General features: G+C 42.7%; 1 protein-coding gene across 4 annotated transcripts; it reads left to right on the top strand.

The window, feature by feature from the left end:
- Window positions 1–14: 14 nt before the first annotated feature.
- Window positions 15–14296, top strand: rfx1b (regulatory factor X, 1b (influences HLA class II expression)). Of its 4 annotated transcripts, none has more exons than XM_055041197.1 (18): window positions 15–170; window positions 2425–2779; window positions 4980–5077; window positions 5158–5241; window positions 6386–6459; window positions 6553–6847; window positions 6940–7121; window positions 7200–7319; window positions 8433–8554; window positions 8761–8879; window positions 9039–9142; window positions 9803–9954; window positions 10247–10344; window positions 10730–10879; window positions 10962–11173; window positions 11360–11513; window positions 11618–11663; window positions 12118–14296. In XM_055041197.1, the coding sequence occupies exons 2-18, from the start codon at window positions 2452–2454 to the stop codon at window positions 12291–12293; spliced, it is 2514 nt and encodes an 837-aa protein (XP_054897172.1). In that variant the 5' UTR covers window positions 15–170; window positions 2425–2451; the 3' UTR covers window positions 12294–14296. The 4 variants fall into 4 exon arrangements, with proteins under 4 accessions (XP_054897172.1, XP_054897168.1, XP_054897171.1 ...); XM_055041193.1 differs by having other exon boundaries at window positions 16–170; window positions 12115–14296; XM_055041196.1 differs by lacking the exon at window positions 15–170 and adding an exon at window positions 339–675 and having other exon boundaries at window positions 12115–14296.
- The last annotated feature ends 344 nt before the right edge of the window (window positions 14297–14640 follow it).

The following is a 14640-nucleotide window of genomic DNA, read 5'->3' as shown; positions in this document are numbered from 1 at the left end:
AAGGGGCGGCACAATGTACGGAGGGTAGCAACAGTTGCCCCGGTGAAGGCTAGGCGCCATAGTCACGGTAGTCCTGGCGACAAGAGCCAAGCAACCGAAGTCAACAACAACAAGCGGGATCAAAGGGAATAAACTTTATCGACTATTCAGGACAACGCCGGGAAATACAGGTGAAAACACCGCAGAAGTGATCGTGTAGTTTTTTATGTTGATTGCACGCGCGTGCCGGAGCGTTTTGTGGTGAAACGTGAATCCGTCGAGCGTGTCGTGTGATGAAAAGTGGTTGCTAGCTTCTTTCCAAACGCAGACCGTTGTTATGGCGATGTCAGATCTTTGATAAGAGCACAAGATGGCGGCTGGCTCCTTGTGCCAATCGTACTTTCTTTTAGTTCTATCTGACCTCATGTTTGTGTTGGGGTGGTTTTTTTTGACAGTTTCCTCGAAACTATGCCGAGGCGTGACTGTGTAGCGTCGTTATCTACTTGAGACATAGGAAGCTAGCGGGCAGCTAGCTCACTTAAACGTCACAAGTCGACGCAGGCTGCTAGCGAGGAAAGCTACGTATCACTTCCTCGCGCTGAACTCGCTTATCAAGCAGCTGTCCAACTGCATTAATCATCGACGCGGGTCAAACACTCGCACGTTTTTAGGCCGTGCGCGTCCTGAAAATGAGAGGTGCGAATGTTTAACAACCTTTTCACGACTTTGGGAAAAGTTTTTGGTGTGACATTGAATTCTTGAAGTCACTCCCGAGCGCACGGTTCGCCACATGACCGCCGAGTCGTGGGGAGTGGAGGGTATGGCAGGCCGTTTCGTGAAGTCACACCGGGGTTGCTAATTACTTTTAAATGCAAATAACGCTGTTCCCCCTTGTCGGAATATAAGTACTTTTTTTGCTTATCAGAATTAAATGAAAGACGTCTACTTAAAGGTTTCGGCTAGAAATATTTCAATGGGGGGAAAAACGATTTAATATGTACAGGAAACATCAGAGGGTGTAAAAAACGATGCTTTGATGGCAGCACTGGCCAGTGAGTTGCACATTTTGTCGTTTAATAAAGTAATACATCAGATTTAAACTCTTTTCGACAATCAACATTTCATCCATCAAATAGGTAATTCTTTTTTGTGTTATTTTTGTGATTTGTATTGGATCTTAAGTTGCAGATGTCCACGTATAATTGATAAGAGTTTATCACAATCGTTAGGAAATTATTCTGAATAATTTATTCCAGTCCGGTAAAGTCTGTATGGTATTTAATCAAATTACCAAGCATTTTCAGTGTATTGATTTAGTTATTATTTCATTGGCCTTGATCCAAGGCAGCTATACTCTCTAACCTGATTGCCATAGCAACCTCCAGATGGAAACAGGATAACTGCTTGTTGGGTTTTTATACTAAAGGGTTAAATGACTCCATGTGTGCTGCAGCCAGAAATTACTTTGCCATGTCTAAAACATCTTTTTGATGCACAAGTGATAACAAACCTAGTCTATTTAATTTATTCATAATAGTTTATTCTCATGTCTTTCACTGCTGCGGCGAGGTCTTATTTAAAGTTAAAATAAATAAAAAATTCAGCATATAATGGATTTTCTGGCAGATAATCAGGAGCTGTAACGGTGACCTCATTTATTGTAGCAGGAATGACATTTGAGATAACTGAAGTGACAGTATTTTGTACAACTGAAATGAGTATTAATTTTAAATATGAAGAACTGATTTGACAAATATCTGGTTGGATGATTCTGTCCACATATTATGTGGTAAAATTGCTTCCCATATTAGGGTTACACAAACTTGAAACAAACTTCCCCAAAAAAGTTTTAAAAATTCTGAAACAGAGTTTCTTTAAATCAAGGCTGAAAATTCACCTGTTTAGAGCTGCCTTTGATTAGTAGCATTGATCAATATACTTAATTGATATTTTCTAGATGATTTTGACGACAGTATTTGACAAAATGTAATAGTTCCTCCTTGCTTCACAATTGGCTACTGTCTTCAGCTTTCATTGTGTGAAGCATTTTGATTTGCCTTGTTGCTTAAATGTACCATACAAATGTACTTGTTATCACTTAATATAATATAATGTAGCCAATAAAATATAATCACCTGTGTGTGAAAGACGTATAATAAAATTATAGACATGTATAATTACATCCCATCAGTTAGAAAGAGAGGTCATTTTCTTATTTATCATTAAAACATCCTTACTAGATTAAAAAAATAAAAGGAAACTGCTAAGTTTTTAGACCTATTCTGCTGCACACACCACGCTCTACCCCCCCACACAAACACAAAATAGTGCACACAAGGTCCGCTTGAGTAAAACGTGACGTATCGATAATAAGTAAGCAATTTGGGTTTCATTGTTTGTTCCCGACACTTTAGTTAACGAGCGCTGCCTCCTTTTTATCCGCAGAACTGGTGCCTCCACGAATTGGTTGCCATGGCGACTTGTGGATACTCTGAGGACCTTCAGCCTCAGCAGGCCAGCGCAGTAACCATAGCGACGCCTGCCACCACCACGCCCTCATCTGCCAAAACCGCACACTTCCTGTCCGAGATCCCGGCAGCCTCTGGAAGCCAAGCGGCCAGGGCCTCCAAAGCGGGACAGGATGCACTTTGTTCACAAGCGCCAACCACCCAGAGCCAGAAGGCAGTGGTGCCAACTACGCCCACGCAGCACTACGTGGGCCCTGCTATCCAGCACGCTGCTGTCCAGAAGAGTAACGGCCAGAGCGCTTCGCCTCAGTACATCATAGTGACTGTTACAGGTGAGAGACCGTCGTATAGTTACATCACATTAGTTAGCACATCTACTCCTCATTTGTTATGGCCCTCAGGTAAACTCAGCCTGGTGGTTGTTTAGTTTTTGCATGAAGTGACCAGACCAGATTCACGAAGCAGAGCCTACGCCCTTTTGAAAGAGTAAAATACGTAGCGTATCGTTTCCATCTGTTTTGAATTTTAGAAGCCGCATTACTGTGTGTGAAGGACACTAAAAATGTCATAAAGTTGCAGCTCTATGCAAGTCTGCTCTCCTGTTGGATATCAATACACTGCAAAATCACTAAATCTTTTCAAGTATATTTGGTTTCTAGTACAAATATCTTAGTGCACTTGGATTGTTTAACACACAAAGGTTTCAAGCTGTATTCTCAAAAGTCATGGTCCCATAGAAACAAATAGTATTTTTTTAAGGTATTATTGCATATTATACTATTATAATAACATAATCATCTAACTTGCTTTTAGTTGAGACCTAACAGCTAGATTTGTTTTCCCTGGAAGGAGGGGGGTCGGGGTATCTTTCTCTAAGCCAGCTGAGTACCAGTGCGTAACAGCAGGTGAGGGAGGGGCCGTGCTGAGATTCGTCACGCTCCCAAACAGCTGCTGAAAACTTTGCTTGCTCTCACTTTCTTTGGCATCTCATTAAAAGATTTCAAACTGTTTTTAAAACCGTGGCATACATCTGATCAATTTTAATGAGTATTTACTAGCTCAGTGGGTTTTCTTTATCATGTGTAACATTTTTAAACAAATGGACCTCCCATATCTTGATCCTGTGTCTTGTATGTTAAATTTAGGGCTTATCTATTTCCATATGGCTCTCCCTGATTGGATCAGGTAACACTGTGCACTCTCACCTAGAGTTAAAAGCTCACAGGCCCGGGCCTTGTTCCCATTTCAAAATGTGTTGCAACTAGTTGGACGAGAATTCTGAATCTGAAATCTGAATACGTATCAGCAGTTCCAACTCATAAAATAACCCCATTCAGCTTATTTGTTGTTGTTTTGCTATAAGCTTTTAGGATATATATATATATAGTGAGAATTATCTGGATTAAGATATTGTCTTTACATCCTTAAAAAGTTTAAAATTTATCTGAAATTAAGACCTGTGATCCTAATCACAGGTCTTCAATTTGGTTGTGGTCAGATCATTGAATCTTGTGTATTAGTCTTTTTTTATTTTTCTCACAGGACTCTCTTTTTTTTTTTGTCAGGAAAAAGTTTGAGTTTCATGCAGACATCTTCACTGTGTTCTGTGACTCAAAGAGGTTGTGTCTACCAGTAAGCTAGCAAGGATAAAGCTAGTTAGCCTTTTTTTTAATGTCCATTGTGGGTAAGTGGAAATTTATCGTCCGTTGTCCGGACAATGTTCATCTTTTATCCATAGGCTGACTTCTGTTGCCAGCTCAAGCGATTGATTTTTTTTGCACATGTCTGTTGTGGGGGATGTCTTAAATGATAATGGTTTTAAAAGGTCTGGAAAAGCCTTAAATTTGGAATCTGCGTTAACCCTGTTGTGTTTCATCATTAAGTCTCCACCATTTCTGTTTTCTTTTTTTGTTGGCTTTACAAAAAAGCCACTTTAGGCACATCTAATGAGAGAATTGATCTATAGTTGATCAATTTTAATATTTATCTGTGCCACACATAGGCGGAGGTTCAGTAGCTCAGCTGTTTTCAGCCAAAGTTTGAAGAACAAAAGCAACACGATAGGAAGGGTTCTGCTCCGGGTTTTTTATTTAAATCCTGAAGGTTACAAAGAAGTGATTGCCCTCTCCACTGCCTGCTCTCCATCCTTTGTTTTCCTCCTCCCGTCCATCGGCCCACATGCACCTCTCATTTCCTGCTCTCATCTGATCTGCATGTTTACAAGATGGAGGGATTTTTCTCTCCATCTGGGGAGATTAGCTGTCCAAGGCTGTCCTTTTGCATGCGAGATATAAGGACAGAAGGGGAGAGATGGCCAGACACACTTTCCCTCTTCCATGTTTGCTCCGTGGAGCCGAAAAAAGAAATTAAGTAGCAATATGTTCTGCGCCGGCTGTTATTATGACTTGGAGGCGGTTTTTCGTGAGTACCAAACTTGCTGTTGGGGGTCTATGCGACTTTTCTTTGTTTTGTCTTCTTTTTTTTTGTCTCCTTGTGAAAATCTCCCTCCTCCGTCGCTCTCGTGTCTTTCAGAGGGATCGGCTCACTCCAACGACAGCCTGTCGGACTCCAGCCCACCTGCTCCTGGCATCCCCACTCAGGTGGTCCAGGCCGTGCAGACTCCGCCACAGGTGAGAAACGCACAATGCCATCCAGACGACCGTGCAGCGGCCTGCCTTAACTGACGTGTTTGGGACTGCCTCTCCCACAGAGGTCAGTGTTGCAGGCAGTGACGCAGCCAACCAAGAGGATTCAGACAGGCCACATCAGCAGCCTGCAGTCTATTAACCAGGAGGTAAACAGACTCTCGCTCTCTCTGCATAACACACACTAGATAAGATCCATGCATGTAGGCTCTGATTGTCACATAAATTATGTATCTCGGTTGGATCTTTGTAATTAGACATAAGATGTGTAACATAGCTTTACTGCGGATTATGTAACATTGTACTCTGTAAGAGAAAGCTCAAAGTTCAAGTTAAGGAGGTCAAAATGATTTGTTCAAAGTGAGAATTTGGACCTTAATCGATTGTTTGTTGTTGTTGTTTTTTTGTTTGTTTTTGGGAAATGGCTTGTTTTTAGTATAATTGTTTTTTTGTTTTTTTTTGATGATCCTGTGATTATGCAAACAAAGTGTGAGTTTATTGGTTGTCATTTAAATTAACGCTCTGCTAAATATTTTTGGTCCGCTAACAGGGCACTGACTGGTTTCCTGATTATGAGTTTTATTGGTCTGATAAACGAAACAAACAAAAAAATACTCAATGCCTTCACTCATCCATGCTCCCTTTCTCTTCAAACTGCCTTGGAGCAGAGAGCTGGCTTCAACCGAGGATCAGGACCAGGCTAAGAATTGTTTAATTTTGAGAGTAAACTCATATTATTGGGACAAAAAAGTACTACGACAAAAAAGTCCAAACAATTTGAGGATAAGCTCATAATATTACCAGAATAAAGTGGCAACATTAGTAGAAGGAAGTAGTCATTTTATGGTAACGCCGAAGGAAATAATGATATAATGAAAATGGAGAACACTGGAGCTTTGAATGTTTTGATGCGCTATTTTTTATTTTTTAAATTAACATTAAAACTAAAGCATCGATTCTAAAAACCAAAATCCTCAAATATTCTCCCTTTACTTTGAAGGACGAAAATATACTGACAAGTATTTGACTTCCCCTGAAATGTATGAAAATGACAGAAATGCAGGAATCATGATAAAATGGAGATTGCAGATGAATTAGAGCAGAGACTGAGCTCCTGTCTTTCTTGTCCAACATCAGTGTCTGACCTCACGAACGTTCTAAAGATTCTACAACTCGCCCAAAGCCTGCATCATGTTACTCCCAATGGATGAAGAATGGAGCTCCACTTGTGCCAGTTTTGTTGCCATGTGACTGGAAACCATTAATGCTAATCTCTTCTTTTTGATTGTTCAGGTGGAGCACGTTTACTCGGACCAGGTGCAGTACGTGGATGAAGCAGAAGATGCGGCTTTCACCACATCCGCAATGTAGGCATCGCCTCATAATCCTTTTTGACGCGCAGGTGGAAACGTTCTGTCTGCAGGTGTTGATATCTGTTTTTTTTTTTCTCCCCTCTCCAGTCGATCAAACAGCTTCCCTTTCTCCGACTCGCCCCTCTACACCCAGACCCCTACTGCGTCCTCCTCCGCCTTCTACGAAGCCACGCCCAGCTCCGACTCAGACCTCCCCGGATCTGTGACTTCGCAGGCGGTTTCCGTGGCAACGGCAGGAGCCAACAGTGGGGCTGGCGCTGCGGGAGCGGCTGGATACGTCATCCAGGGCAGCTATCTGTTGGGAGGAGGTGGCGCAGCAGCAGGTGGGGGAGGGGGAGGACAGAGTTACTCTAGCCCCAACTCTCGCGCCCCTCCCGCTACTGTGAGTGCATGAGATCCAAAGAGATGCAGCACCAGGAAGTCCAGTCCATTCATGTACGTGGTGTCCTCCCTCTCTTCCCTTCCTCCCCTCAGGTCCAGTGGTTGATGGAAAACTACGAGGGGGCCGAAGGGGTCAGCTTGCCCCGCTGCACCCTCTACTACCACTACATCCTGCACTGCCAGGAGCAGAAACTAGAGCCAGTTAACGCTGCGTCCTTTGGTAAACTCATCAGGTCCGTCTTCATGGGGCTCCGCACGCGAAGACTGGGCACCAGGTAGACGCATTTACCCGAATTACGTAGGAGCGGCGTCCGGGGCGAAGGCATCACTTCTTCTCTTTGCGTCCTCTGCAGAGGAAACTCCAAGTACCACTACTATGGCCTGAGGATCAAATCTGGCTCCCCTCTGCTCAGACTCATGGATGAGCAGCAGCACATGGCCATGAGGCAGCAGCCTTTCTCACAGAAAAACAGGTATCGGTTTAAGTTTTGAGCTTCACATCATGTTATAATGTTAATCCCCTCATTACAAACATACCTGGAGTGTTGCCTTAGTTCTTTCACACACATTAGAGAAGTCCTTGAATCTCTTGTGGCAACCATTCAGGGGTCCCTAAGTGCATGTTCTCACAAAGCAACTTGTATTTCCACAAAGCTCCTCCAGTTTCCTCATGAAAACAGGGAGGGGTTATGGATCACCCCACCCCGTCACCTTCCCCACTCAGCTCCTTCAAACTATCGCCAGCAGCAATTAGCAAACACCTGACGACCTGCGGAGCTCATCATACAAACCACTCCTCAGGTCAAGGCTCCTAAGAAAAACGTTAAAGGCTTAATGGAGAAACATTGTTGTGATGACGTGCTGAAGGCGGAGTGTGACAGAAAATCAGCTTCTTAAAGAGGCGGAGGCCCAATTTCGAGATGCTAAAATTGTGAAATCAAATTTCCTTTAAGTTGCGAATAATATATAAAGCACATTTATAGTAACTGCAGCTAACATAATTACTTGATTATACTATAAAATGGTGCTATGTGGCTGAAAAATACAGAATACTGCCCCTTTAAATGAAAAATACTTGTGTCGTAGTTTAAAGAAGCGGATTGACTGAAATGCAAACTAATCATTTTAGTGGTGATTAGCCATTCATATGGAACTGCCCGCAATGTATACAGTACGCAATCTCACATGTCAGAAATGGTACTTTAATGATGTAAAAAACTAATTTTTATGTTTTGAATACAGTACATGTACAATAGCACATAGCCAAAGTGGCATCATAGCAGTGATGAAACATGGTGGTGGCATCATTGTGCATGTTTTCTTCTGCAGGGACAGAGATTATGGGAAGATGAATGGAGCTGCATAAGGTTGCAGACATATAAAAATATATAAACCTACAGTCAGAGCTGAAATTGAATTAGTTTGGATTAAAGTATATGCATGTGTTAGAATTACCTAGTCGAAGTCCAGACCTAAATCCAGTGGGAAATCTGGTAACATTTGAAATGAATTTTCTACTTTTCCCCACGTGTCGTATTCTGACGGTATTTGTGCGCTCCGATGCGTTTTCCTGATGATTCTGACAGGATAAAGCCACTGCAGAAGACGCCGGGCGTCGCTAACGGGACGTCGGGTGTGGCGGGTCAGCAGCAGGTGGCGGCGCTCTCTGATATTTCAGCCCAGGTGCAACAGTATCAGCAGTTCCTCGGTGAGAAACGTGAACCCCAAATGTTTCCGCTTCTGGTTTATTGTTACTTGGTTTTATCACAGCAGTTGATTTCTTCTCAGCCTGATGACTGATGAAACGCTTCAGAGGCTGACATCTTTGTGTTTTTGTTTGTTTAGTCTTGAAACGAGAAGAAAAAAATAAAGTTTCATGTGTTTATGTTCTGTTTTGTGTGTGTGTGCTTTCAGAAGCATCGAAGCTGCTGCCAGAATTTGTGAAAATTGATCTTCAAGATCAATCCCTGCCCGATGGGATCCACATGGAGCACCTCAAGGCCTTCCAGGCTCTGTACAGAGAGCACTGTGAGGTAGGAACCGGATGGCTTTGCTCACTGACAGAATTCCATTTGTTTCTGCATATAAATATATAGACTTTTTTATCTCATTGGATTTTTAAAGTAAAAACAATATACATTTCCCACCGGCTGGTCGAACGTTGACGTAGCGCCCCTCCCTCTCGCTCGCAGGCTGTTCTGGATGTGATGATCAACCTGCAGTTCACTCTGGTTGAGACTCTGTGGAAATCCTTCTGGAGGTTCAGCCAGAGCAACGACGCCGAATCTCTCAGCCTGTAAGCATCTTAAACACCATTATGAACGTCTTAGCGAAATGTCTCAAAAGGATTAATAATTCCCACTTGAACTTTGTCACAGAAAGTCATTTCTGCACGTAGCCTTCAGACTGTACGACGCCTTTAAATTTACTCTGGAGTCATTTGCGGATTTGTAGGCTTGCATATTTCAATGTACATATTTGTTTTTATTTAATTTCATTCATTTAAGTTGCATGTAATTTCACACTTGTGCTATACATTTTATGCCTGATATTTTCTAATATTTAGTACTTTGGCTGGATTAACTTCTGGTCACGTCTGGTGATCAAGAAATTATATTCTTATTCTCATTTTACTGGGATTTTATGTGACACAGTGGCGCCTGACTGTGACGTTGAAGTGAAGTACCAATCTAAAAAGTGTGGTGTGCATCTGGGTTTAGCCCCCTTTGACTCCGACATCCCTTTTTAATAAATGGTTTATTGACACAGTGGCACGAGTCGCATATTATTATTTACATTAAAAAAAACAAACAAAAAAAAAAACTGTATCTTTCATCCACTTCCTGACTGTCCTATAGAATCCCAATAAGATGAATGAACGTTTCAGGTTGCATTCTGACCTAACTCACTGCCACAAAGACAGAAACGCTCTTCTCTTGTGCAACTCCTCCGTCAGTCACAACGAGTCGGAGAAACGGTTGCCCAGGTCCTGTTTGGTGGCTCTGTGCAAGTTTGAACCGGTGCTGCGGTGGACCAAGGACTGCGACAACCTGCTCTACCAGACGCTGGTGGAGATCCTGATCCCGGACGTGTTGAGACCCATCCCCAGTAAGTCAGCGGGGAAACCTGGGGACCGACTCTCGACTGATGTTGTAGCAATTTTTTCTTTCTTTCGTATGTTTGTATCTAGAGCAAGAAAAATAAAATTTCTCCATATTAATTATGTAAAAAATTTTTGATTAAAAAAAAAACTACAGTAAATGTGTTGTTTTTTTTTTTTGTTTTGTTTTGGGGGATTTTTTTACCAGTGGGTTGCATATTTAGCTTGCCTTTGTTTTCAAATGTTTAGAGCGATCAATGGTACGTTTTGTTGTCTTAATGACAAATCTCCCGCCTTTAGGTGCCTTAACTCAGGCCATCCGCAACTTTGCCAAGAGTCTGGAGAATTGGCTGACAGGCGCCATGATGAACATCCCTGAGGAAATGGTTCGCATCAAGGTGTGAGAACTTTCACAGACCGGTTGCCATGCTGTGTTGTTTTAGACTTCCTGTTTAGTTTCAGTATTTGAACAACTTAATTAAGGTGGTTTAGAAACATGCTAGAAGTTTAAATATGTCTTTGAATGCAAAACTTTGGGAAAGTATTTATAGCCCTCGAACGTCTCCACATTTTGTCTCGTTGTTTTCTCAAACCGTCTTTTTGGCGGGATTCTTGTCGAACTTTAATGCCTCGATTAGTGGTGCCCAAAATGTTTTGCTCTGCTGGACAAAACTGGCAAAATTAAACACCCCAAAAATTGAAAAAACAAGTTTATTGTGTGTTGTTTTGTTTTTGTGTTTGTTTTCTGACATCCGGCCATTTGCTACTCCGTTTCATTTCCAGGTGGTGTGCGTGGGCTCGTTCTCCCAGACGTTACGCCGCTACACCAGCCTGAACCACCTGGCGCAGGCCGCCCGGGCCGTCCTCAAGAACTCGGCTCAGATCAACCAAATGCTCTCCGACCTCAACCGCGTCGATTTCACCAACGTGCAGGTCGGTTGTTGACGCTCGCTGTCCGCCCCGTCTCCGTGGAGCCGGGCGGCCGGACGCTGAGCCCCCGTGTCCCCGTCCTCAGGAGCAGGCATCCTGGGTGTGTCAGTGTGAAGACCGCGTGGTCCAGCGGCTGGAGCAGGACTTCAAGGCCACGCTGCAGCAGCAGAACTCCCTGGAGCAGTGGGCTTCCTGGCTGGACGGGGTCGTTTCCCAGGTGCTAAAGCCCTATGAGCAAAACCCAGCGTCGTTGCCCAAGGCGGCCAAAGTCTTTCTGCTCAACTGGTCCTTCTATAGGTAAGTGCATGTTTATTGCCAGTTGGCCGGATGAAGTTTGTACATTCCTGCGGAGACGCAGGTCTTAAATTCCTTTCACAGTTGTCTTAAAAAGCCTTACATTTATGTTGGTGAAACCCAGACGAGGAAACGCTTCAGGCTTTTTCTTCCAACATGCGTTTTGAACACAACCTCCTTCTTCCCCAGCTCCATGGTGATCCGGGACCTGACTCTGCGCAGCGCCGCGAGTTTCGGCTCCTTCCACCTGATCCGCCTGCTGTACGACGAGTACATGTACTACCTGATCGAGCACAGGGTGGCCAAGGCCAAAGGGGAGACGCCCATCGCGGTCATGGGAGAAGTATGTTTTAACGGCGCACGCTCTCTCGGCGCAAGAGGCCGTTTTTTTTTTTTTTTTTTCGATCTTCCTTTCATCTTTGCTGTTTTGTCTTTTCTCTGTTGCAGTTTGCCAGCACCGTCAAGAACACGAACTCTCCAGATCTGGATAAAGGTAAAGAAAACATCCCTGATGCACAGAGGAGCGTTGCGCTCACGGAGGAAAATACATTTTTGAACATCGTCACACTGTCGCATTACAACGTCATGCTTATGTTGTACAAAACGAGATGGTTATGTTGTGTAAATGTGATCGTTTGATCCAGAAGGTGGTGCCAGTGTGCGGTCGATGCTACGTGTTGATGTAAATGCTGAACCTAATTTCATGGGGATGTAGATTTCTACGACTTTGTTTTTGTAGGAATAGCACCAATAAGCTAGCTATATTTTTAGCCTTTTATTTCCCATGACATTCCGAAATTAGGCTGATATATCAACTTCTTCCTCTGTTGAGTCTCGTCAATGAAGCCTAAAGCACACTACCGCCACCAACTGGAAGAAGTTGTCACGTTCTATGTAAGAAGATTTATCTTTCGCTCATGCTCGTTCTTAAATTTGTCCGCCAGAAGAAGAGGAGGAGGACGATGAGGAGGACAGCGAGGAGGAGAGCGGCGAGATCATGCTGCAGTCCAGCTCCCTGAAGGTGGACGAGGAGAAGTGCGACATGGAGCCGCCGGCCAAGCAGCCCAGGACCAGTTTGAACCTGCACCACGCCCTGACCCAGGCCCACGGCGCGTCACCCTGAGTTAAACGCGCGCTCGCTTTTACGTTTCAGACCATGCCATCCTGTCCTGAAACCACGGCGGTCCCCATCATGTCTGTTTGTGAAACCTGGGAATGTGGAAGAGCCCATCTTTGATTTTTTTTTTTCTCCTCTCTGTTCTGCACTTTTGTGTTGCTGTCGTTGACCTCTCTGCTTTCACTCAACCGTCTCCGTCTTCTCCCCTTGCTCCCTGTGCCTTCCCCCGTCTGTCCAGCCCCACGCCCGTAAAGCCTGACCCGTCAAGCCTGACCCGTCAGTACGACACGCTCTTGACTTCCTCCTGTCCTGCCTTAACCACTGACCTGAGTGCTGTGGAGCGATAAGAATCGTCCCGTCTCCTTCAGCAGCACTTCTTTAACTCAAACGCTTTGCTTGCCTTTAATGAAATGACTATGCAGTGGGGTGCGAGGTGCAGGACTTTAATTAATGTCTCTTAAGAAACGTACATCTGAGAGTAGCATCTGGAACGATACAGCAGCATGAATTATGTCTGAACATTTTTTGGTGAGGTTGCCATATTATATTTTTTTGGGGGGAGTTTGTTTTTGATTTGGCCACCTAACTGATGATCTGTGCCTTTAAGAGATTTCTAATCTCAAAGAAAAAAAACAAAAAGTCTGTGATCTATATAAACACATATATTCTATTCTGCATTGTGGATTAATAAATGAATGTCCTGTGAAGTGGTCTTGGTGTTGTCATGAGCTTTAGTACAGTTAGTAACTAGTGTGCCTGTTAAAAGTATTCACACCCTTTGAACGTTTTTGTTTAAAATCGCATCTCAAAGTATTAAGTTTTTGATGGAGTAGATCACCAGGAAGTACTTTATTTGCATAAATCTTTCAACTCCGTTTCAGCTTCATGTCTCTGGTGTATGTTTCTACCACCTTTCCACATCGAGATATTGAATTTATTTCCCGCAGGTGTTTTTTTTTATTTAAAAAAAAATGTTTTTCTTGCTGAACAAAAGAAAGCAAAGTATGTGTCCCTTTCTTTGCTTGTGTAAAACTGGAAATCTGTTATAGTTGCTCACTGCTTCCAAGTGACCCGTCACATAAAATCCCAATAAAAAAAACTTACGGTTTTGGTTCTAATGTAAAAAAAAAAAAAAAAGGTATGAATAATTTTGCAAGGTGTTGTGTATTTATTTAAAAGAAAAGATGGTGGCACTCCTGCTAGATGATGGTCTTTCTTTTCTTCACCCATCTTTTGGTTTACGTGCAAACCCCTTCACACACACACACACACCTTTTCTACAATACTGTGGCCCTTCTCAGCGGGTCACACGGCCAGGCCAAAGCCCATCCCGGCTCTTTGGGAGCATTTCCGTTGCTTGCAGCTGTCTCAAGAGATTTTTAGTAGAGAAGAAAGTCGATATTTTATGAAATGGCATACTGTGGATGAATTTTATCGTGTATCTTTTGTGAAAACGGTTAAATATCTATATCTGCTCTATTTTTTATGTCGTCTTACCATTATTGCCTTAAGATGTTGTCCATCCTCCGGAGTGAAACCATGGCGCGGGCGTTTCCTCTGTGATAACGGTCTCAGCATGGTGGCTCTGTGTGGACTCCCCTCCTCTCCCTCCTCCAAAGAACATAACGCTCACATCCTGCAGCTTCGTGTGTTGCATGAGCAAAAATGACTTATATTTTTGTTCCAAGTGTGAATGTCAAAAATTCTAACAGTGGGATGTCTCTCAGGACCATCTCTTCACCGAGATCCCGCCAAAGATCTTCGCAGAGGAAAAGGAAAAAAGAAAATGCTACGTTCTGTTTAAATGTACATGACAGAAACATCAGACTTGAAAAGTATAAATTAACCTTTTGATGTCAAAGTTTGTGAATTTGTTCCTTGCTTGTATTGGGGAACCTCTTTTCTAAATTTTGTCCTCTTTGATGTTGAACTGGAGATCTTTGTACTTAAATCTGTGATCGACGTTTGTAGCTTCGTCCCCTCAATTAAAGAGAAGTGATTCCTCTCCACGCCTGAGTTTTGTCCCGTCTTTGTTCCTCACCTGTATGTACATCTTTCTCATCTGATCAAGATATATATATATATATATATATATATATATATATATATATATATATATATATATATATATATACTAAAAACTTGAAGGCCTAACTTGGTCCTATATATATATATATATATATATATATATTTATATATATATATATTGCAATACATATTAAAAGTTCAAATTTAATTTTTTAAAATTAAACATATCAATCTTAACTCTGACATAACGTTACATATCTTATTTTTAAGTAAGTAAACTTAAACAACGCTGCTCTTTTAAAGTACAATCTTGTAACGTGAAGGA

This window comes from Poeciliopsis prolifica, unplaced genomic scaffold, assembly GCF_027474105.1.
Source record: "Poeciliopsis prolifica strain line A6 unplaced genomic scaffold, Auburn_PproV2 SCAFFOLD016, whole genome shotgun sequence".
Lineage (NCBI taxonomy): Eukaryota > Metazoa > Chordata > Actinopteri > Cyprinodontiformes > Poeciliidae > Poeciliopsis > Poeciliopsis prolifica.
This window is presented reverse-complemented; position numbering and strand designations above follow the sequence as displayed.

What these genes read in the sequence shown, in the direction of transcription:
- rfx1b (XM_055041193.1), top strand. Translation starts at nt 2,452, where the DNA reads ATGGCGACTTGTGGATACTCTGAGGACCTTCAGCCTCAGCAGGCCAGC. An exon ending in ACGCGAAGACTGGGCACCAG is followed by an intron (nt 7,122 to 7,199) that starts GTAGACGCATTT and finishes CGTCCTCTGCAG; the next exon opens with AGGAAACTCCAAGTACCACT. An exon ending in CCTTTCTCACAGAAAAACAG is followed by an intron (nt 7,320 to 8,432) that starts GTATCGGTTTAA and finishes TGATTCTGACAG; the next exon opens with GATAAAGCCACTGCAGAAGA.